Below are 22,618 nucleotides of genomic sequence, written 5' to 3' on the forward strand. Positions count from 1 at the left end.
AAGTTTTGCCCTAACTGGAGTAGTGAGCCCTGACTCCCATTGTCTGAGTTGGGAGCATTGGCCGTGCTGCCAGAAAGTGGACTGCTCAGCCCCTTGTTTTACATGTTGCTCATTTCTGAGAGATTTTGCCAGTAACGAAATTATCAAATCCAGCTGCCGCATTTGCTGAAGACCTAGCTTTCTCCATATAACAGCCTCACGGTGGCCTTAATGCTAATCCTATAGAAATCAAGGGGATTTGGGACACTTCACTAAATATGTTTTGCTACAGGCTGTTGCTTCTGGCTGGTGCAGGCTGCCTGTGGCTTGTAACCTAATTAGCATGTTTCAGATTCCTTTTTAACTCCCTCTCACCCACACAGGCATTTATGGTGAAAGGCTAAACAGTGACTTGAAGAGGCGAAGTTTCTTTTTTTCCAAGGTCCGTGTTTATGTTGCCCTGCCGTATGTCCCACACATGGTGGCATGCTTGCTGGGCGTAAGCAAAGAGAAGCCGAGAGATGGTCCCTACATGTACATCACTAGGAAAGGTAAACGCCCTTTGGGGAGCGGTGGGAAGAAGGAGAGGCCTTTCTTTAACTGAAAAGCTGTTCAGCATAAGCCACATTCTGATTCTGCGACTAAAGGAAAAGCTAAACTAATCACGGAGCAGAACTAATCTCTCTTTCAAATAAGCCATTTCATGGGGCTTGCACTTCACTCAGAGAAGAGGGGGAGGTTTCTGTCGTGCTGAAAACATTACCGCCTCGCAAGTACTGATCCCTGTTCTCTCAACACTTGAGCACTAGGAGTCACCTCAGTCTTGTGGTGGCTCGGTTGGGTTACAGCAGAGACGCGTCCAAACTCATTTTGACTGTTTGCTACACGGCAACACGAGTGAGATTAGGTCTGAGATGAAAGCTCCTACCTTCCCATGTCTCTTGTGAGCCCTGTTTCCAAGGAGCTGCAGCCGGTGGAGGCCAGTTCACTCACCTGCAGCTCAAGGAGACGCCTACTGGGCAGGAGTAGCTGAGCTCAATTGAAAAATGAAAAATATTTGCACTAAAGAGCAGGATGAGACACTGCATAGATACAGGCTGCTTAAAATGTTTGGTTTTTAAAAAGCTTTATTCCAAACAGCCGATTAACCCGCCAAGGATTTAAATCAGATTATTCAATGCTTTTAGAAGTTTCTAAATATGAAATGCATAGGCCAGAAGCTTACTTGTGCCTGTGGGAAGTAACTGTGTTGTGTACCCCTGGTAGGGTGTTCAGGATGTGCAAAGGAAGTGGGAAAAAACCCACTGAATCAACACACTAAGATACGTGCTCATAGAGACTAGCCACAAACCAAAGATAGAGAGTTACACAACATATTTGGCCAATTGTAAAGAAAAAAAAAATTAAGACTTTATACTTTTTATTATTACTTTTTTCAGTTAAATTTTGGTTATTTCAATATATTTAAGTAGGGATTTTATGGAGACCTAAAATGCATTCAAACATTCAATTTCTAGCAACAGTTGAATTATGCTTGGATAAATTAGATTCTGCTTTAGCAGAGTATTAAGTATTTTGTAACATTTTATGGCAGCCTGCGTTTACCCATTCAGTGTCTGATCAAGGAGGAATTACATATTCGTCAGACTGCAACTGGGGACCACAAAAAATAAATATTAACTCAGATCTTTTATTAGATATACGTGCAGCTACGTGGACTGAGAAAGCCCCAGAAGTACACAGGAGTTCTCACAGGGGTAGGGAAAGCGACCTGTCAATTAGCCATCTGCACACAGACATACCTCTCATTAAACTCATATGTGTAAATCATGATTCAGGCACTCAAAAACAGTTTCCACAAAGCCCAGTGCCACATACTCCTTGAAGATCAGAGCAAGTGTTTAATGATGAACTGAGAATGTTACATTTGTTAACAGCACAGCTTGTCTATTTTTAACCAAATTTTTCTTTAGACAAGGCCTTGATCATCTGAGCTGTGATGTGCCCGTCTGATTTACCAATAATGCCATCTTCTGTGTGGCTCCTGCCTGGCATTTCTTCTGGTTCTTTATGAATAGGCATGGCTCTTCCAACCACAATTAGATTTGTTTCCAGAGGGCCCAGTTTTAAGTATTCCTTAAGAAGAAAGAGTATTATTCTTCTGCAATTACACAGAAAAGCAGCAGTTCTTCAAAAAAAACCCAGCAACTTTCCTTTTAAAAGCAACTGTAAAGACGGTGCCCTGGGGTTGTTATGTTTGGTAATGTCAGAGTTAACAGGCTCCCGTTGCAAGCCAGTTCACCTTAGGAGGCTGCAGCCCTGTTGCCCTCTTCTTTTCCCATGTGTTTGCACCAATAACGCTTTCTCTGCAAACCAAATTCTGCTCCCAAATTCAGTTCTGTGAGAAGAATTAAAATAATCCAACAGCTCTCTACTGCCAAAGGAGAGAGGTCCAAGTCCAGCCATGTGCTTCCACCACATCTGTGCTGGCTCAGGTCTTCTCTAAACCTCTGGGTCAATTTGGTTGACTAACCCAACAGAAAACTAATTCAGGAAGAGAAAAAAAGGCAAGTTTTGCTGCTGGGTTAGTGAATCAGCTACAGGCTGATGTGCACTATGGGTTTTCTAAGAGCAGGAGCAGGACCATTCAGCCAAGGCCAGGGATGGGGAAGAAGGAACCCTACAGTGCAAACTCCTGACTCACCTCTATTTAATAAATGCTTTCATAATAGTTGCCAATGCAACTCCACTGTCTGCAATTCGGCCTTCACTGTTAGGATTTCAGCAACACCTATGGCCCTCGGGGGGGTGGGCTCTGCAGTGCTAACAGCCAGGAGAAAGGAGTAAAGCTAGCATTCCTTTCCCAAGGCAAGAAATGCAAATAAACAAACACCTGGAGAGAATTTTTTTTTGTTAAGTGTTCAGCTTTTCTCTTCAGGACAGAGCCATTCCTTAAGTTAGTCTCTGATCAAGGCAAGATGATTTCTTGGAACACAAGAAGCAGAGTATTAATCAAACTAAAGCCAGATTTCTAGAAGAGTTGTTGGGGTTTGGGATTTTGTTTTTTAAACTAAATATTGGGAATGTTTGAGCAGATTATTTAAGAGTAGAGAAACACAGAGATGTATCTTTACACAGCAAGCCCTGCATTGTGTACCACGTCTGTATCATCTTTAATTCGCAGTAGAAATTGATGATGTAGAGTAATATATTTTCTGAGATAAATTAGTTTATTTAGAAATGTATTCAAGTTTTTATAACTCAGGATGTAGTACCAAAGGCATCCAGGAAACATCTTTTTGGGACCTAGGATCAGAGATCTCCTGAGCAGGTGCCACCACCTCTTTTGAGAATCACAAACTGCCTATTTATGTATAACCTGTACCTTTTTCTTTTCTCAACCCCTGTATTTTGCACCCAGGAACAGATTCATCTTGGCTTTCTGTTGAAGGAATATATTCCTTATTGATCCTTTAATGCTACTATGCAACATAAATTCTAAAGGACCAGTATCCAAGCAAACAAGTCTGTGCAGTGCCACAGAAAACTGTCACTAGGTGACATTCCGGATTCCTTCTAGGGGGAATTCCATCCTGACACATCTGCTGATTCTTATGACACCATTCAATTGTCTCGTGCTATCGGAAATGCCCTAAGGCATCCCAAACATCCACATGAGGCTGAGGCTGACCTGCATGACAGGACGTATACTCTTTTGGCCCAGCATCCGAAGGCCAGGGAGTGTCCTCAGCATCTCAGATAGCACCAGGTGCCTGTGATTAAGATCTGAATTGTACACTAGGTAAAAAACATTGGAGGTTTTTCTGCCGTAACACCACTGGGAATAGAACCCTCCTGGCAGTAACATGTGCTTTACACTGAAATATGTTTGTGTCAGTGAAAGACTCGATTACTTTAACTCTTACCTGGAAAACTTTTTCATCTTCATACAACAAGCTGTCAAGAGTTGGAGTGAAAGACTTTTCCCGCGGCTCCTCATCACTGTCTTGATACTTCTCCTTCTCTGTTTTAGACTGAATCTTTGCAAAGGCCTTATTTTTCTGACAGGGGACTGTGGCACTTCTGAGGCTTTCATCTCCATCTGCTTTCGCTTTTTAAAGATATGAACAATGATGAGTACGTAACTGTTAAGCTTTATGAAGATCAGCATTAGTATGCAGTATGAGCATTGCCTGCAATCTTTAATGTGGCTTGGCCAGTGTGGTGCAATCAACAGCTTGGTAAGATTTTTAATTGGCAATCCAAGCCAAATGTTGATGTTGCTCACTAATTTGTCTATATTTCTGCTCACCATTTCTGATCAAGATCAGGGACTGAAACTGACTGGAAGTTAGAAGTAATGGTCTGTGGGACGGGGCAGGGGGAAAATCAGCTTTTATCAGTTCAACTTAAATCCTATATAGCCATGAATAGTCAAAAAGAATAGGAAAGGCAGCAAAACCAAGTAAAAAGCTTTTCTATATCCATGTATATATCTCTATATGTTGTACATACGTACAAGTTCCTGAAACACAGCTAGTCTACTTGCAACTCCCCAGAAGAGCTCACATTTGGAGTTGAGTAATTCTGAGGCTGATAGACAAACCTGGACATGGACTGCCAAGTTACATGTTCACCTAGGACAGTGACTTGACCCCAGCTTATGGGAACAAAATATACTCCTTCCAGTAACTATTGCAAAGGTATAGCAAAGTTAATAGAGCTGAATCGTTCAAAGTAAACCTATAGAAGTCTTAGTCAACAAGTTTGCTGATGCCTGCTGGTTCCAGAAAGGCACACCTATGGCTGGAACTGATCAGAACAGACTTGTTCGCATATTTGTAACTGTATAGCTTCAATTTTTGGAACTTACCTCTTCAATTTAATTTTGCCCTTTTTTCCCCCCCTTTCTTCTACTCACACAAGTGAGTACATAAAACATGTGATACTAAGGAACCCATACAAACCACCCTGAATGGATAAGCACACTCATACCGTCCTTGTCTAATGGTGTATCTTTTTCCTGGACACACACACCAGAAGAGGTGGAGATTCGGCCCAAAACTCAGTACCAAGATTTTCAATTTAGTCTGAGCTCCATTTAGCTTCATCTGCTCTTGCTATGGATTTATTTATAATTTAACTCCAGTGTATCTCCATGAGTTGAATGACTGTAAAGTGCATGTACACTTCAAGTGAAAGTGTCCTCTCAGGGACAAGATATAATGAAGTTACGATGATATGGATCAGTGTGAATCATATCTTCATAACAGATGGCAAATCCTGTTAACCACATTCCAAGCTAGGTCTATGTGAGTAATTACATGCAACAATCTAAACACCATTTTAAATTTTAAAACTGTATTACAGGTAGATTGTGGGATTGTCTTCTTAACACAAACTACGGTCCTTCATTAACTGGGATATTAATGTGTTCACCATGTCAAACAGGCAGTTTGATAAAAAACTTAAGAAATAAAAAGTATGCAAACATTCAGTAACTCATCAGTTCTTACATGCTGCTGACATGTGCATTACCTGCATACTCTTTATACTCTAATTCTTTCATTTCTTCCTTAGGAAATTCATCTTGCAAGTCAGCTGCCTGGGTAAGAAACAAATGCCTATGAAATTAAAAAGATAAAGTGAAACTCATTTTAGAGGTCTGGATTTTTTCTCTAAATTATTCTGTGCAATCTTTTGGGCTGAGGGAGAGGGCACCCTTTCTGAAAGCCATTTGCTGCTTAACCACAAATGCAGAATAGCGCAATGGTTTAAAAATGCAATGGAGGCAGCCAGGTAGCTTAGTGGCTAATAAGCTGCTCTTTTTTATTCTTATTGCCTAAGTTCAACTATGTCCATGAGACTAAAAGAAAACAAATGTTATAGTCTCCAGTCAGTCCAAGATTCAAACCACAGCTGGCAGCTCTCACTTAAAAGCAGTCCAAACTTTTGAGAGGAGAGAAAAACGGTCACTTCTCAGGACTTGGAACTTTTTTATGCAGTATGGCTAAAATCACTGAGCCGGGACTGGAAAATGAAGATGGACTATTCCCATTGTTACATTGTTCTTTTACTACCATTAGTGTTGACATTTTGCAGCTAAATTAATCTTTCTCCAGGGAACAAGTTAAATAATTTCAGTACAAAAGAAACCAATACTATGGACAGCTCTGAAGACAGATCTATCCTCAAGCCTCTTCCTTACTCAGTACCAGGTCATCTGTTTCACTTGAGATTGCAAAACCCCATATATCTGTGTATTAATCTCCACATCCTTAAACATTTTGCCAACAGTAAAGGAAAAATGTTATTCAGCACTTGGTCTGGGAAGCTGGGTCTGAGACAATTACAACAGAAAGAAACTATTTCCAAGTCCCAATGGTATCCCCACTAAAAGAAAGCGAGTGTCACTAGGTCTTAACAGATTATTAAAGAAACCAGTTTCCTCCCTGAATTTTTGTATTTAGGAGGTTACAGTGTCAATGTCATCCTTCAGAGACACAAGTCCCACACATATTTAAACAAATCCTACCTCCCCTCAACCAGGAAACTACCTCAGCTTTGTTGAGGGAGAACCCAAATAGCTATAAAGGCAGAAGAAGGCATTATCTTTTTTAAAAAAAGTAAACCACTTTTGAGTCTGTAAAGGCATCGTTTTACCTGGGTACTCTCAGATTCTGAAGTCTGACATCAATCAGTTTTGTTACTAAACTGATATTTTCTTCTTCCAGGAGCTGAATAGAGGCTTTCAAATCACTTACTTCCTTTTGGTATATCTTAATCTTTTGACAATTATAAAAAAAAAAAAAAAAAAAAAAAAAAAAAAATCATCTTGGAAAGACTATACCCATTTTGGAAAGCTTTCATTGTAACTACCTTAAAAGCACATGCCTAGAAAGAATTGCAGCTGTATCAGCAAGCCTGTGCATTTGGTGGAGAAACAGTGACACATTTGCAGGCAAAGGGAAGGCTTCTCTGGCTCTTTCACACCTTTATTAGAACCCTTTACTGGCACAACTCTGTCAGTCACAGCCACACATTTGGGCTACGCAACCCCTGTAGCAAAATTTTCTTACGTAGCCAAACACGTCTGTGAGACACAAGCTCTGGATTCTTCTTTTTTGCTTTCACATCAGAGCTTTGAGAGAGAAAATAAAACTTCTTTGTAGAGTTAAATTCAGGCTCTTGCTCAGCAAGTGTTGCTTTTCTAATTCCTGCCTATACACAAAACCTTCTTACACAAAATTAGTGAAGCTAATCATCCCATGTTGCCATTAAGTTATATTAACCAAAGGATACTGGTTATTCAGTTCCCACAGTTCATCCCACTTTTCCTGAAGTACAAGCAAGTTTTTACCCTCTTCACTGGGAAGTGGAATGTACTGTGGGACAGATACCATCCCCAAAATCTTAGCCATACGCTCAAGTTTAAAAGCAGTACCTGTGATCTGAATGCAACTGTTTTCACCAAAGCCAAATTAACCCAGCTCTAATCATCCAAATTTGCAGTTATAAACTAATTCCCATTTCTCACAGGGATTAATAAAGGTGGAAGTGACAGAAGACTAGCCAGTAACAGGGTGTGGCCTGGCATGATGAGGTGGTGCAGCTTTGCACCATCTTGGTGTGACACAGTAACCATAAAAAAGTGTGACTGAAGTCTCCAAATCCATTCAAAGTTTGAGGTAACTAGTTTAAGGTTGTTTTGGCAAGTCATTTTTCAGTTCAGTGGCCAAACTGAAAAAAATACAGACTTTGAACTGGGACAAAACTGAAAGTTTTGGTTTAACTCCCCAAAGGAAATTACTGGAAGAGTCTGTCAGCTACATATAAACATTAGGCTGAAAGAAAATATTTCATCTGTATAAGAAAAGCAGAGAAAATGAATAGGTGATTTCAGATGACTGGAGAAGTTACCGATAATAATTTTGTTTTCCACAATAATTCAAAGCACTAATTCATAACATAGGAAACTAGTAACATAGGAAATGAATTCATAACATAGGAAACTTCTAGTTGAGAGGGAAGAAATCCAAATCCCTCGACTCTGAGGTCGGGACCTAAGAGTACTCCAAAGTGGATCTCCCTTGTTGACACTGCTTAATACGTGTAAAATTCATACATGCTCAGTGAAACAGGGAGAAGGGAACAGAATTCATACTTATGCAGTGATAGGATGTATAGATTTGAGCTCCTGTCTGTTTATACAGATTAAAACATTAATTCTTTCCTATTGACCCCTACCTCATTGCCTCAGAAGCTGTGGTTTGGACACCCTCCCTGGAAAGTTAAATGTGGAGGCTCAGAGCTCATTAAGGGGAAGAAGAAAAGCCGTATCCCTGCATACTGGCAAGTACCTTAAACTAGTAAGTAAAATGGAGAAACCTCTGTCAGGCTTGTTGATGTGGCACTGAAAAATAGTAAGTTCATTTATTAATTTCCCAAAAAGTTTTGCTCAGTTTTAAACTGTAAGGTTGTAAATGTGTGGAAAGGTATTTCCTCCCTCCTATCTCTTGCTTAGATTTGATCACAACAAAGAACCTGTATTGATTGAATAAATACAATCAAACTTTCACCATGGGAAAATCAGTTTCCTAAATTTGGCTCACAAAACAGTTTTTTCTTGACAAGAAAAGTTACAACTATCTAATACATAGCTCTAAATTGTCATTAAAGGACAGTACAAAAGCTATCAAGTAATTGGTTACAACTACATATGATTTTGATTTTCCTCTATTCAGTGTAATAACCTCCATGGTTTCTTTATTACCTCCCATTTAAAGCTGTCCCAAGCCCTTTCTCCAAAATTGTTTCCAACATCCATATCCATTTTCTTTCAACACTGCAGCACTAGAACTTTGATACAATTTAAAACTACACTCTTCAGATACTTACATGATTGAGCCTTTACACTATATAGTATCTCAATCTCCATAGATATAAATACTTAATTGTATATTTTTATATATGCAATCGTATATTATTGTATATAACATGTGATACATTATATGCATATAATGTATATATATTATTTTATATATTGTATATGAACTGTATATAATTGTATATTATAGGTATATAAACATCATATAACTGCTTGGGCAGGAAAAGGGGTTCTTCATTTATGAAGGTAGTTGTTCACTTTTTACCTTCATTTATCACATATGCTGTTTGCTACTCAGGATTACAGATTAATTACAGGAAAATTGTTTTCCTTTTCCTATGAAAGTCTTCAGAAGCCCATCACTGGAAGCAGTTATGACTGTATTTCAAACCTGGATTACTATGATAAACCGTATGCAAGTGATCCTCTTACCTCTTCTTTCAGCCATTCATTCTCTTCAATTTCTCTGCAACTGTTTTTGTCTAAGTATCTTACAGCATTCTGAGAAAACATAATTTAAGATCATCTCATCTGAAAGCAGGACTTTGACAGTGCTGCATACTACAAAGAAGAACCTTCTGCTGTTTAGCAGGAAATAATTAAGAAAAATCCACACAACAGACTGTAGCATCCCCTGAGGGATTACAAGGGGATTTAGCCCATAAGGCCAGCTGTTTCTTCTCCATCATCCTGCCTAGTGCAATTTGAGTCAAGCAATTCACCAATATTTAATAATTTCCCATATTAAAATAGGACATTTCCTTTTTGCCTAACAAGTTCTGCTGTGTTCCCATTACTGCTCTAATCTTCCTGTTTTCAGGAAATCAAATGTTTAGCTATTAAAAGAAAACAAGTAAAATCACAAATGAGGCATTACTGATCTATAACAATTGACTTAAACATGTAGAGGTCTATGCTAATGAGCCAAGGCAACAATTTAATTATTGATGTCAGTAAGTGGAAAGGAACAACTGGGAGGGAAGATGCCCCTGTAGATCACCATAAACATGTCACTGAAGTCGGGGAATTTAAATACCTAATGGGCCCAACCAGTGATCTGTACTGACGTATGCTTTGCATTTCAGGAGCATAAGAAGACATCACAATAAATACTTTTAAAATCATGTTTGAAAATCAGAGCTGGCAGAGATGACAAAAAAAATCTATGTATCAATAAGCCTACATTTTACCATAGACTGCACTCTCTTAGCATTTAAAAAATGTTGCATTTACAAGTACAAAACAACTTTTTTTTTTTTTTCCAAATTGATGTGTATTTCCATGCAGACAGTCTCTTAGTGTGTTATTGTTTTTTGAAGTGTATGCAAACATCAAAATGAAGGTCACAGAAAAACTGACATGTCCTTGAACAAGTTATATGAGTGCATCATTTCCCAGTTTCCCACACTTCATTTGTAAAATGCCTTCACATCTACTCATTGTTAGTCTGATGTAAAAAAAAAAGTACATACAGCATCTGTGTGTGTCATGTTTAGGAATAAGATTTACAGTTTATTTTACTCTCAATTTGTTAGAAAAGTTCCAAGTCTTAATTCAAGTTAAAATAATTATTAATGCAGAGTACATTAATCCTAACTATGATGCAGTTCAAACTTGTAGAAAGGCAGAAGGATTACCTCAGGGGCCTGTTCCTTACTTAACCTCATGTGCATCTCAAGCATCCTGTCATTTTCTTTTTTCACTGCTTTCAAAGCATTTCTATAGTATTCTTCAAAAAAGAAAAAAAAAAAAAGAAAATCAGAAATAATTATTTGACATCAATTTCTCCTGACAACAAGGAGTTGTTGTTCCTAAACTGGAACTTCTCAGCATCACATGTATAGATGCTCCACAGAAAAGGATTCAAACTCATTCTCCATAGAAATTGTCCTCCTAAACTCAAAGGACAGTAGTGTTAATTGCAAAACTAGTAATCTGAAGTGGTTTACACATTTCTGTTGGCAACTACAAGAGCTGAGCAATTCACTGTTAACTGAGCAGTAAGCTGAGCAATTCTCTGCTAAAATATTGGTATCTTAACATTTTGTCTCTATCAATAGCAGAGCTCCTGGAGTCATGTGAGAGATTTGCTTAGAAAACTTATTTGTTAGGTATAGAAGCATATTGGATCATCTTATTCACACGGCATTTTTTTCAGTTATTATATAAAGCTTAATAAATTTTCTGACTTAAATAAGCCTTCCAGAGGGTTCTAATCTGACAACAGGACAAAATGGAGAATGTGGCAATTGCCTCGATGGTTTGCTTTCATCATTACTTGTGGCCATTATTTAGAAAATCTGTCTTACAGCAAACTGAATTTGTCTGGCTTCAAGTTCTAGTCACTTGCTATTTAATTATTTCATCCTTCCCTTCACTTGTTTTTGTGCTATTCTAAATAGCCCACTGCTGCTTGGTAGTTTCTCCTTTTGAAGGAATGAATGAGATTGTAGCAATTTTCTTTGAAGGCAGGCACTTCACAGTTGTTCCCGAGGCTTGAAATTCAGCCTAGCTTTGCACTTGTGTTGCAGACAGCTCATTGCTGATCTGGCTGCAAATGAGTATCTGGTCACAAGACCCACTGTGGAGTCATAGGCAGTCAAACATGAAAGGTGCATTAGTTGTGCATTAGCTCTTAATTTAACACTGGGGAGGCTGGCTTGCCTTATTCAATCCACCATCTAGACTTGGAAGAATGAAATGGAAGTACTTACATACTATAATTAATTAATAGTTTAATTCTTTCGGATAGCTAGACAACCTGAGTTGTACTGGGAGAATGAAGGAGAAACTGTTCAGACATTCATACTGTTTCTAATGAGACTATTTTCCCTAACTCTCTCACTGCAACACTGTTTTCCCCACAGCTCACATAAGTGTATGGTGCTCTTTTGCGTCCTCTCCCCTCTAGCAATTTTAAAATGTTATCTCCAGACTACGTGAACTGCGTTAGTGTCAAGCCCTTCAGTGGTACCTAAAGAAACCTCTTCACCTATGATTATTCCCTAAGCCTGTTACACACTCAAGGAGTGAACAAGCCCCATTTGCTGCTGTATCACTCTGGAAGCCTGTTAGGGTTTTTTTTATAATTTTTTTGTAGGCTAGAAGACTGTACTCCACAGCCACTTTATAAATTCGATTTTAGGAAGTTGAGTAAAACACTATGCTAACATCCAGTGCTGGCAGCATCATTTTGCAGTATGTCAATTAGGCAACTGCTGTATGTACCTCTGTAGCAGTCTTTCTATAAATATACTTCCGTTCCACCAGAGATTTTTGGCTCTGTATCCTGTAACATGCAAGAGGTCAGACTGAATGTTCCTACTGGCTCTTTCTGGCATTCTATATAAAAGCCCATTCTCTTCTTCATTTCATATTTCAGCAGCTGTATAGCAAAGTTTTAAATTGATTACAAACATGGAAAATGCCTAAAGAAAAGATCAACATCTCTTGAGTACAGAGATGAATATCTGACAAGCTATCTGGCAATGTAGAAAACACAGTGCAGATCGTAATCATGATAAAATATATTTCAAGAGACAAAAAGATAGCTAGCTGGCCCTTGTCCACAGTAGTTGATGCCTGGTAATGGTTGGCACAGAATATACAGAGACCCTTAGAGCCGTGTCACTGCCTGTTACTACCAGCTGCTTGGCTGTGGCCATGCATACTGAGAGGGACATAAAGGAAGAAAACCAGGACACCCTTCTCCCATTAGAAGCATGGGTTATATAACAGCAAAATATTTAAACTACTTTAAAATAATGCTGTAGTAAAGAAATCTTTGTAAAGCACTCAGCGCCAGAACACATAAGCTCTCAAATTAATTCCACTGTTGTGTCAGTATTGAAACAGTTCCCAGTATTTGTGTATGTCTGTACTGGCAATTTTGCAGGGCCTCATACATGGGGCTACACAACTAGGAGGCAAAGTTCAGACCACTGGCTAAACAGCTCCCTCTAGTTCTGCATTTAAACCAGTACGCTCAATTGAAAAGACTGTTCCAAGAATGAGATCATACTACTTTCCTCTCAAAGGAGTTTTCAACAGCAACAACAGCACAGTCAACATTTTCAAGTATGACTGCTAAGGGAGTCCTGTGTGTAGGTGACTTAAATATATGTAGGCATATTTTTAGAAAACTGCTGTCCTTCACAGTAACATTTTTTTAAAACAGGTTGCCTGTATTTTACAAGAAAATCATCAGAAGACAAGCTTATCTGTTTCTGAAAGTGTTCACAATTTCTGTAGCTTTATCAAAGTCTTTAATAAAGGAACTTTCACAAAGCTAGAGTTCTTCTATTTTATAGGACTATGTGGCTCACCTTAGGTGCACTGTCTTGGAAAAGCTGCTGGAAATTACTAGAACTTGACCTCAAACTAAATTTATAATTTAATTAATTCCTGCAAGTAATACACAAAGAGCCTGTAAAACTTATATTACACTAGCTGTAAACTGACCTGTAGTTCTGTGAAGGTCATCTTTGACTTCCTTAATGTCTTTTTCCAGATTCATAATCTTGTTGGCCTGTTCTTTACTTCCTACGTTTTTGTACTCCAACCAATAATCCCTCTCAGCCTGCTTTTCTAAAAATCTTTGGCCAGTTTCTTCAATTTGAAAGTGCAGATCTATTAAAATAAGAACATCAGAAGACAAGTACATTACCGATTTCTCAAACTGATAGCTCATAATTCTTACAACTTCATCAAATTAATTAATAAAGGTGCCTTCACTGGGATTGGAAAAAGAAGGGTGATTCTTCTACACTCCAATACATTACAACATGATGGCCTCACACAGTGCCAAGGGCCACCGTCATTGCTGAAAACAGCTAGATCTTATTCTGCCAAGGGGAGAGAACAGTTCTCACTGAAATGTTGTAGCCAGACACATGTGTCTCCCACAGAGAATTTCAGGGATGGCTGCCAGAACTTTCAACAATCAAAACTGGTTATTTTTGTTGCCATCGAATATTTTTTTTTAAACTTCCAGTGGAGCCAGTGCATAGAGCTTTCACGAGTTTCAACTTCATAGAAAAAAAGGAAGCCTCTGTAATATACATCACTTGGAAGGAACAGATTTACTTATAATCCCTTTACAATCTCTTACCATGTTGAGACAGCTTAATTCTGGGGAGGAAATGCTTTACGCTTTTCATGTGACAAGGAAGGTGAATCTCCATTTGAAATGCAAAAAAAAAAAAAAAAAGTACACAATCTCAACTGCATAAACTGCAAACCACACTTCCACAACTCACACCATACCTTTCAGAAGTTGTTCTTGGTCCTTAACATACTGCCATTTTGCTTTCAGTGACTCTTCCACATTATCCTTAGTTACAACCTCCTTCTCATCTTGTTCTTTCTCCTTTTCTTTTTTTTGCCTTAGTATATGCCTGATGCGTGCCTGCTGTTCTTCCTTCAGAATGTCATTCTATGAAAGAACAACAGAAGAAAAGGCATGTATTAAAACATTTTCAAATTAGTTTTCAAAGTGACAAGTAATAAAGTAAAATCTAACCTAGTGCCCGGATGCACTGCAAAAACACTCAGCTAAACACCTATTCTTCATATTCAAAAAGGATGGAGCAGGAGTAAGAGATTGCAATTCTCAGAAGTTTCTCAGTAACTTCAAGATCATAACAAGGAAATGAGCAATGAGTCACTGCTCTACTTGGTGCAGCACATCAGTGGTCCTCCACTGCCTGGAAAGAAAGTTCTTTGTGGGTCAATTAATAACAACTTTTATTTGTAGGAGTTATTTAATTCACATAAATGTTCTTCATGAGAATGTACCACCTTCATATAGAAATGTCATCAGACAATCAGGTCACCTGCATATAACCCCAGCAGAGAGTTGTCAGAGCTGGTATTAGTTATAACTACTGATTCCATAACTGTGATTATAACCCCTTGACATGACCCTCTCAAGTGCCACTCAAATTATTTGAAATTACTGATCGTGTATGTTTGCTCCCAGAGGATACTATAAAGGAGCAAATAACCATACCAGCCGAAGTGTAAAAGCAACTGTGCAGTAGAGAGAGTCTCAAGCATTCCTCACTTCTAGAACAATTAATGAAACCACTCAGAAACATGAAGCAGGAAACAAAGAATTGAGCTCAAAGAACTGTAAAAACACAGGTAAATTAAACCAACAGCACTTCAAGCATGCCCTGAAGTACCCTGAACAGTCTAAAACACGAAGGAGTACTTGTGAGACCATGAACCAGCAGTAAATAGGGGGAGTAACCATGAGAGACTTCAGATGTCTACAGAGAGGAGCCAAATGCCACTTCCACTGATAGTTAAGGCCACAAATGAAATATCATCCAGGTTTCAAGACTGAAAGGAACACCATGGAAAGGCAAACAGATGAATACTTATAAAAGCAGAGCAAATATCAGGCAGGTGAAGGACAGAAACATTGTTTCCATGTTTCACTTCTATAGGAAGTGCAGCCTGCAACGTTGTTTAATCACATTAATCAGTTTAAGGATTTTTGAGCAATTTGAACTCATTAGGTGAACGTATACATATCCACTTCTGAAGTTCACTGGTCTCAGACATCAGATGCTATATTATGGTTCTTTATATGCAGTTCATATATGCAGCTCTTTAAAGTGTCACTCGGGTGCAATCAGTAGTTACATAACCTTTTTCTAAAAATGACCCAGTACAACTCTCAATCCACAAGAAAGTGAGTCTTCATCAAGCAGTGCTAACAATTGCACCTAGACAATTGTGTGATGTTCTTTGTTCTGTTTTCATTGTAACAAAGTTTGCAAGAGTAACTACATTTTCATATAAACCTGTGCAATTCTGTTACCTCAGAAGTGAATCAAAGGTTGTCAGCAAATCCCAATACTTGGTTAGATCTGCTAATACTTCTGACAGGAATTAAGTTAGTATCATTTATTCTTTGTGTGCTGAAACATTGAGGAACATTTGCAGGATTGTTTAAAAAGGCACACCTGCATGTACTGCAGTAAAGTTGCCTACTGAAAGAGGCTAGCTGTCCTGTGTTAGTTGCAGAATAAGATTAGATACTGAAGCGGTCAGTGAGGATCTCATGTGCATTGGAAAACACCTTCACTGAACTCACTTTACCTTACTGCTGTGTCCTATTCTGCAGTGTTCTACTCCTGCAGCTCCTTTTCTGCATGGTTATATCTAGGACATTTATGCTTTATGTCACATTTAATTCAGATAACACTAACTTTTAGCACACGAAATGACTCACTAACTCTAGTTACATTGACTGTAAGAAATTCACTGTGATGACTAATTTTAGTGAACGTAGTATTAGGATTAAAAGAATAAAATTGAATCTCAGAGTTAAAATATCACATATAAAATGTGTCGGAAGAAGGATGCATGGTCACTTACTCTTTCATGATATTCTTTGTTCCTTTTTTTCAATTGTTTCAGGTTAGACAAAACACAATCAATTGCTGCTTCTTTTGTCTCAATTCTATGGAGAAAGAGTAAAGAAAGAGATATTATTACAGAAACAGCAGAGGGAAGGATAGTATTTAAACTAGAATAGATGTAAATACTACTCAGATGTTTATTTTCCTACCATATTACTTGACTCATTAGGATAGATACCACTATCTGCTTTCTATACATAAAGAAATTATTTCTCATATACACCTGGACCTTCATATTAGAAATTACTTCCCACATACACCTGGACCTTCATGTTAGTTTGGATCTCATATTCCTACTGAGAAACAGACTCCCTGATTATTTATTCCTTTGTAACCACTAGAGATGATTAAGCTGGTTCATTCTTTCTGGATATCGTTTAGATGACCTATTGCACAGGTCTCTTTTAGGACAAGATTATTTGTGCTCCAGAAATAGTTATTACTCACCAGTCACGATAAGGGACACCTAGGCAACTCACCTAGACATAGGTCAGATGAATCCCAAACTGGTGAATTAAATGGGATTCAATTCTTCTAAAAATGTGGTTTCTTGATCTTCATAAACTGCATTTGTACACCCAGAACTTGTTAGCCTTTAAGAAGCATGAAGGGGATAGGGTCTGCAGCCTGAGTAGTATCCTCCAAGTATGTTTATACATTTTTGTCAAAGAACTAGCTCACTACTTTCACAATTTTCATAGACTACTTATCATCCTCTTTGCTACATCTGTAAACTAAGTATTTTTTTTTCTCATGTTCCCTCTTCTGGAATGAGAAACGCTGGATTGCAAATGGTGTCTATTTACAAAATTCTCTGTAATCTTTCCCTCTGTTCCCAGAATTCATTCACACTATGGCACAATAGAGGCAAGTATTACAAATATCACAATATCTTTTACTGTTTCAACAGCTATTGTTCCTGGAGTTTTTGTTTTGGCATTTTTTGTTGTTGTTGTTGTTGTTTTGGTTTTTTTTTCCCCCTCCTTATTGTATTAAGTTGTTTTAAAAGAAGATAATTTTCTCCTGACTAAGTTTGTATCACTCAGAACATGCAAATTGCAGATTACTAGATTTGCATCCTCTGGTGTCAGTGTGCTCCAAGGTATTCTTCAGGTTTTCCATTAAGTACAAGGTTATTAGAGAGACTAGAACAGAGATATGGGGGTATGGTGGTGATGGCTACAGCAAAAATACACCACTTATTAGACAGAGGGGACAGCTTGGCCATACAGTGTGACCTCCTAAACTACCTGCCATTTTAAACCATTTCTGTATTTTGAATACTGCTGATGATCTTAAGTTCTGTTACTTTAAGATTTTCAATGAAGTGGTAGTCTATATCTGTCACTGTTAGTGTCAAAAATTTGAGTAGTATTTGCTATTTTGTCTGCTACGTATTGGAACTTTCTTCTTTAGATTATTTTTTTCTATGGTACTTGTCAGATTAAAGCTACAAAACAGCCTGATCGGTTATTCCTTTGATACCGTTCTTCTCAAATCTGTATATGAGGTTTCATCTAGATGATTTAATTATCTAGAAACACCACCAGTTGTTTCCAGTACCATGACAGTTTTGTCAGTCATCTATAGGATGTTACTAGGGCAAGTAATTCAAGGGGCTGTTGTTCTTAACCAATCCTGAAACAGAAAACTGTACTGAAAAATGCAAAATAACAAACTCGCTATGAACAGCAACCATTCTTCAATGTACGGAAGAAAAAGCAGAAGTGGAAGTTAAATAAATACTATACACTTGATAAAACTTAAAGTGGAATGTGACAGATAATTCACTTGTACAATTATGCTGCTTATGCTGCTATGTTCAAGCAAGTGGTACAGAGAATTTATAGATTACAGAGGTGGAGAGAGGGAAAAAGAGAGCAAGAGGAAATGAGAGGAGAGAGGGAGAAAGATAAAGACAGAAAGAAAAATACTTTTCTTCCCTTTTCCCCCTACTGTTGCTGTAGAAACTAAATATCCTGTGTCAGTACAGCACCCATTTCAGTGGAACACTCTTCAGACAAAGGAGTCATTTGCTTGGATATCTGAACATGTATAACATTAATGTTATCAGAGAGTGGTGCAGGTTTTTTTTCTTGGCCTAATAATACAGTTTGCTTATTTCTTAGCAAAATAGATGGGTTGGTTTGTTGACTTTTGGAATGGTATTTATTTGAGATATGATTCAGCCAAATCTGGGCTGTTTCACTATGGAAACCTGTACTCTGTTCTTTGTAAAATGAAATAAAAAATCCCACATTAATTCTGTAAACTCCTATGGATGTCACTGGAACTATATGTGGCTGCTCTTCAGATTGCTTGTCCTGCTTTTCATTTCTATACCAAAGCACTACTCCTCGCTCCCTAAGTGCTGGTAATTGCTGGATATTAGATGCTGTTGGCATCTTTCCCTTTCAATTTCTGTCTCTGATAAAAGTCACAGTGTTTAATTTTTCTCCTTTTATTCATCTACTCAAGCAATTGGAGATCAAATAAATTGGACTATTTTGTAACTACTTCAGATATTCCCCTCTTGACTCTTACTTTTCTCTGCTTGATTTTAAGGGACATTTAAGTTATCCCTCCATTATTTTAAAAATAAAACACTTTCCTTTGTGCTCTGGTCTTATCTGTACCAAAGGAACAAAATGTAGGTCTTGAGGCTTTGGCTAGTGACTACGTACCTCTGTGAACACCAAGGAATCCTAAAAAATAGCCAAATATGATCTTGCAACTTCAGAGTATGCTGATCAAAAGCTTGCTACTAACAGACAAGAATGTAGGAGGTTTTTGTTTTTAATAAAGCTCTTTTTCCAAAGTTATAACCTAATGGCATAAAAATGTTTCTGAACCACTTAAATGTTTCCTTATACTTACAATTTAAAAAGTGTATATTTCCAAAACAGCCTTGAAACCCCAAAACAAGAACACAGAAGAAAAACTACTGCCACAGTCAATCAGCTCAAGCTCTGAATCGGGTAAATTGTCATTGTTATCCGTTTTATCCATTCACATATTCTGTACAAGTGAAAAGATAAATACAGTAAACCTACTGAAATTCTAGTAAGGCTTCTGGGACAGCTGATTCAGGTTCTGTAAGTTGCTCTTCTGGTTTCTCCTCTTTCTTTTTCTCTTCCATGCTTTTTGTTGTACTTGTGCTAGAAGTTGGGTCCAAAAGGAGGAAAGGATAAGCAGAAAAGGAAAAAAGAAAAAAAAAAAAAGAAATTAATGATTTACAAAATGTCATATGCTCACAGGCCTTCGTCACTTGTGACAAGTTGCTAACAGTTCTGAAATAAAAAAGCAGTATTTTTTTTGACAACAATAATCCTGCCCAGGGTAGCACTCAGATCCATGTTTTTGTGACTTCCTGAAGTGCTGTCTTGAGTAAAGATATGCTGGTGAACAGGGGCCTCTATCACTAGTTACTGCATCCTTTCCTGTGGGCTGTGGTTTACATTCTTGCAAATCAAATAGGCAGTTGTTCCTTTTCCAGTTCTTTGCCTCTGTTTCTTTATCAGGCTTGTTTTATCGAGTCCACTTGTTAATATGCATCTCTTTCCCTCTCCTTCTGTTCTCCTAGCACCATGAATATTTGCCTTTCACTGCAACTCTGATACTAGTTTTCATTGTCAGAGCTGGAACAAAACCACTCTCTGAAGGGATATGCATGTCAGCAGTATTCCCTGGGTGTGTTGTCACAACTACCAACCTCAGAATTCAACTGACAATGAATAGTTCTGTAATGGAACTGGTAGCATATATTATATAAAAGTCTCAAGAAAAGGGCACTTATAAAGATTCCTCACTTTTAGGAGTCACATAATCAAATGCCAAAACCAGACTGGTTCATATAACATAGGAGGTTTTATTACTGAACGAGTAGAAACACTGTATATAACCTGTCTTCATATTAAATGGCTTTTCTGAATTTAAGTTCTGAATCCTAACAATTATCACTCTAATAGCTTTAACTGATAACAACTTGTTCTGTGACTAAATACAGCAGGCTGGATATTCTTCCTGTTAATAAGAGCACAAACAAACAAACAAACAAAAATACCAGTGGAAAGCCACATAGCAAGCCTGCCAAATCGATGTAAAATCAAGGGAATTAAATTAAACCAACTACTGACAGATGCACTCTAATCCATACGCTGGTGCTTGCCTTCACACTGCATTCACCACCCCCTGAAGCAAGGCAATGACAGCTTTCTGTATACAAAATAACTTTCTACCCTAGATGAGTTAGTGGATGCCTGCTGATAAAACAAGTGAGGGTGCTGAGGGCAGGCAGTGTGCTGTATATTGCAGAAAGGCGTGTAAAAGGAATGCTCACTGTGTGGCAGCTCTACAAGGTAAATGAAGGAAAGAGTAAACATACCTTGGAGTCTACATCCCCACGCAGCTCCTTAGACCCTGGAATATCTTTTTCATAATGTTTTATCCAGAAAAATTTTACTTCCACTGTATTGGAAACCTGCTTGTGCAGATTTTGTCTGTTCTGCTGCTGAAGAAAAGTCACTCTCATAAGGACAACTGTCTAGAGCTGTCAATCACTGTCTTTGCACCACCTGATTATTTATGTTGCAGATACAGTAATTCCATTCACATAAACTTGGAAAATTCTGACTCCCACCAGCAATACCAATACTAGATACAAACTGAAACATTTCAAGCAGCAGTACTCTGAAAAGGTTTTGGGGTTTGTTTGGAACTACAGCCCCGGGGTGAGCTCCAGTGATATATTTATGAAATTCTTCCTCTGCAGGGAACAAGAAAGCCTCCAAGCTGTACAACAAGGTAAAAAAAACATAGCATAATAGATTGGCTTGACTTTGCAAACCATAGAAAATACACACACGAGGGACAAGGGAACATATTTAGGGGGCCTGAGAATTGACTGCAGATTTTAAACCAGAAGGAAAACGCTTGTAGAAGGCAAGATCTATTTGTTCTCCCAAACAAATTCATTATGAGGCGTAACTCTTGACAGATCCCCATTATCACTACCAGCACTTTCTCAACCAATAAGTACATTGTCATTACGTCCTTAGAAGAAGATCCCAGACATTGTGACCCAACTACTGTGGCTTTCCAGACACGCAGTGCAGGCACTGCCTGGATGGCAGCCCACTGCTCCCATAAGCTCAGTCACTACCGTTGGTTGGAACCACACCAGCACTTGCACTCACACTATTATCCCTGTACCTCAAGCAGTGGCTCCACAGCCTCAGTCCCCATGAACAACTACCTCAGCACCCCGCAGCCACACCGTAAACCCTTCACAATCTCCAAAGCAGGCTAACAATTCCCCCTGCCCTCAATCCCTTCCTCTGTGTCCCTTGCACATATTCCCCCGCCACCAGCTTCATCACCAGGCACCTCAGTGGATGAAGCTGGGCCACCCCTCACAGTGGCCTGAGCCTCCCTGTCCGCAGCCACCACACCCCACTGGCACTGTCACCCAGTGCCTAAGCCCCTCCCATACTGTCCCCCTCCAACCCGTGAATGACCAGAATATTCCCCTACACCGCCAAGCTTTGAAGTATCTCCCCTCACCCCGCCACCACCCACACCCAAATCCCTCTCATGGCCCTGCGCGCTCTCGCCCCCAAGGCCTAAACGTTCACGACAACCCCCCGGAATCCAAGCACCACCCGGGGCCTGGCTACACCCACATGCTCTTTCTGCTGCCCGGCCCTGCCCCACAGACCTCCCCAAAACCCCCCGGCCCGGCTGCAGGCGCAGTTCGCTCAGGGCCTACCCCGCGCCCCGCCCGCCGCGGCGCCACCGGCCATGGGACGCCAAGGCAACGGGAGCCCCGCCCCCTCCCCGCCGGCGCGTTCCGCGGGGCGGCGGCGCCCTCTGGCGGCAGCGCGCGGGAGCTGACACCGGGGAAAAGCCCGCGAAAAGCGCCGCGGCCGCCAGCGCTCTTGGGGGGGGGGTGGGGGGGAGGCGGGAGACAGCGCTCTGTCATTCCCGTGCTTGGCACCTCGCCTTAGGAAACAGCCCTCAGAGAAAGGCTTGGGGGGCATTAGCGGGTGGAAAACTGACTGTGAGCCAGCGATGTGCGCTCGCAGCCCAGAAATCCACCCGTGCCCTGGGCTGCAGCCAGAGCAGGGGGGGCAGCAGGGCTAGGGAGGGGATTCTCCCCCACTGCTCCGCTCTGGGGAGACCCCCCTGCAGTGCTGGGGCCAGCTCGGGGGCCCCCAACAGCAGAAGGACACGGAGCTGCTCGAGCGGGGTCAGCAGAGGCCACGAAGATGCTCGGGGGGCTGAAGCACCCCGCTGTGAGGCCAGGCTGAGAGAGTTGGGG

The 22,618-nt window shown here is 39.6% G+C and overlaps 1 protein-coding gene across 5 annotated transcripts; it reads right to left on the minus strand.

The window, feature by feature from the left end:
* Positions 1-1,857: 1,857 nt before the first annotated feature.
* Positions 1,858-22,115, minus strand: CCDC83 (coiled-coil domain containing 83). Of its 5 annotated transcripts, none has more exons than XM_042791980.1 (12): positions 22,067-22,115; positions 20,684-20,806; positions 19,353-19,457; positions 16,256-16,340; positions 14,132-14,300; positions 13,328-13,495; positions 10,504-10,595; positions 9,299-9,367; positions 6,643-6,764; positions 5,518-5,603; positions 3,906-4,090; positions 1,858-2,115 (listed from the first exon to the last, which is right to left on the minus strand). In XM_042791980.1, the coding sequence occupies exons 3-12, from the start codon at positions 19,436-19,438 to the stop codon at positions 1,933-1,935; spliced, it is 1,245 nt and encodes a 414-aa protein (XP_042647914.1). In that variant the 5' UTR covers positions 19,439-19,457; positions 20,684-20,806; positions 22,067-22,115; the 3' UTR covers positions 1,858-1,932. The 5 variants fall into 5 exon arrangements, with proteins under 5 accessions (XP_042647914.1, XP_042647913.1, XP_042647916.1 ...); XM_042791979.1 differs by having other exon boundaries at positions 20,684-21,090; positions 22,067-22,099; XM_042791982.1 differs by having other exon boundaries at positions 20,684-20,803; positions 22,067-22,089.
* Positions 22,116-22,618: the final 503 nt, after the last annotated feature.

This window comes from Tyto alba, unplaced genomic scaffold (genome assembly GCF_018691265.1).
Source record: "Tyto alba isolate M040663 unplaced genomic scaffold, T.alba_DEE_v4.0 Super-Scaffold_2, whole genome shotgun sequence".
In the NCBI taxonomy this organism is placed as follows: Eukaryota; Metazoa; Chordata; class Aves; order Strigiformes; family Tytonidae; genus Tyto; species Tyto alba.

What these genes read in the sequence shown, in the direction of transcription:
- CCDC83 (XM_042791978.1), bottom strand. Translation starts at nt 19,546, where the DNA reads ATGACATTTTGTAAATCATTAATTTCTTTTTTTTTTTTTCTTTTTTCC. An exon ending in GAAGCCTTACTAGAATTTCA is followed by an intron (nt 16,341 to 19,352) that starts GTAGGTTTACTG and finishes CTTTCTCCATAG; the next exon opens with AATTGAGACAAAAGAAGCAG. An exon ending in CAGAATCTGAGAGTACCCAG is followed by an intron (nt 5,604 to 6,642) that starts GTAAAACGATGC and finishes TTAATTTCATAG; the next exon opens with GCATTTGTTTCTTACCCAGG.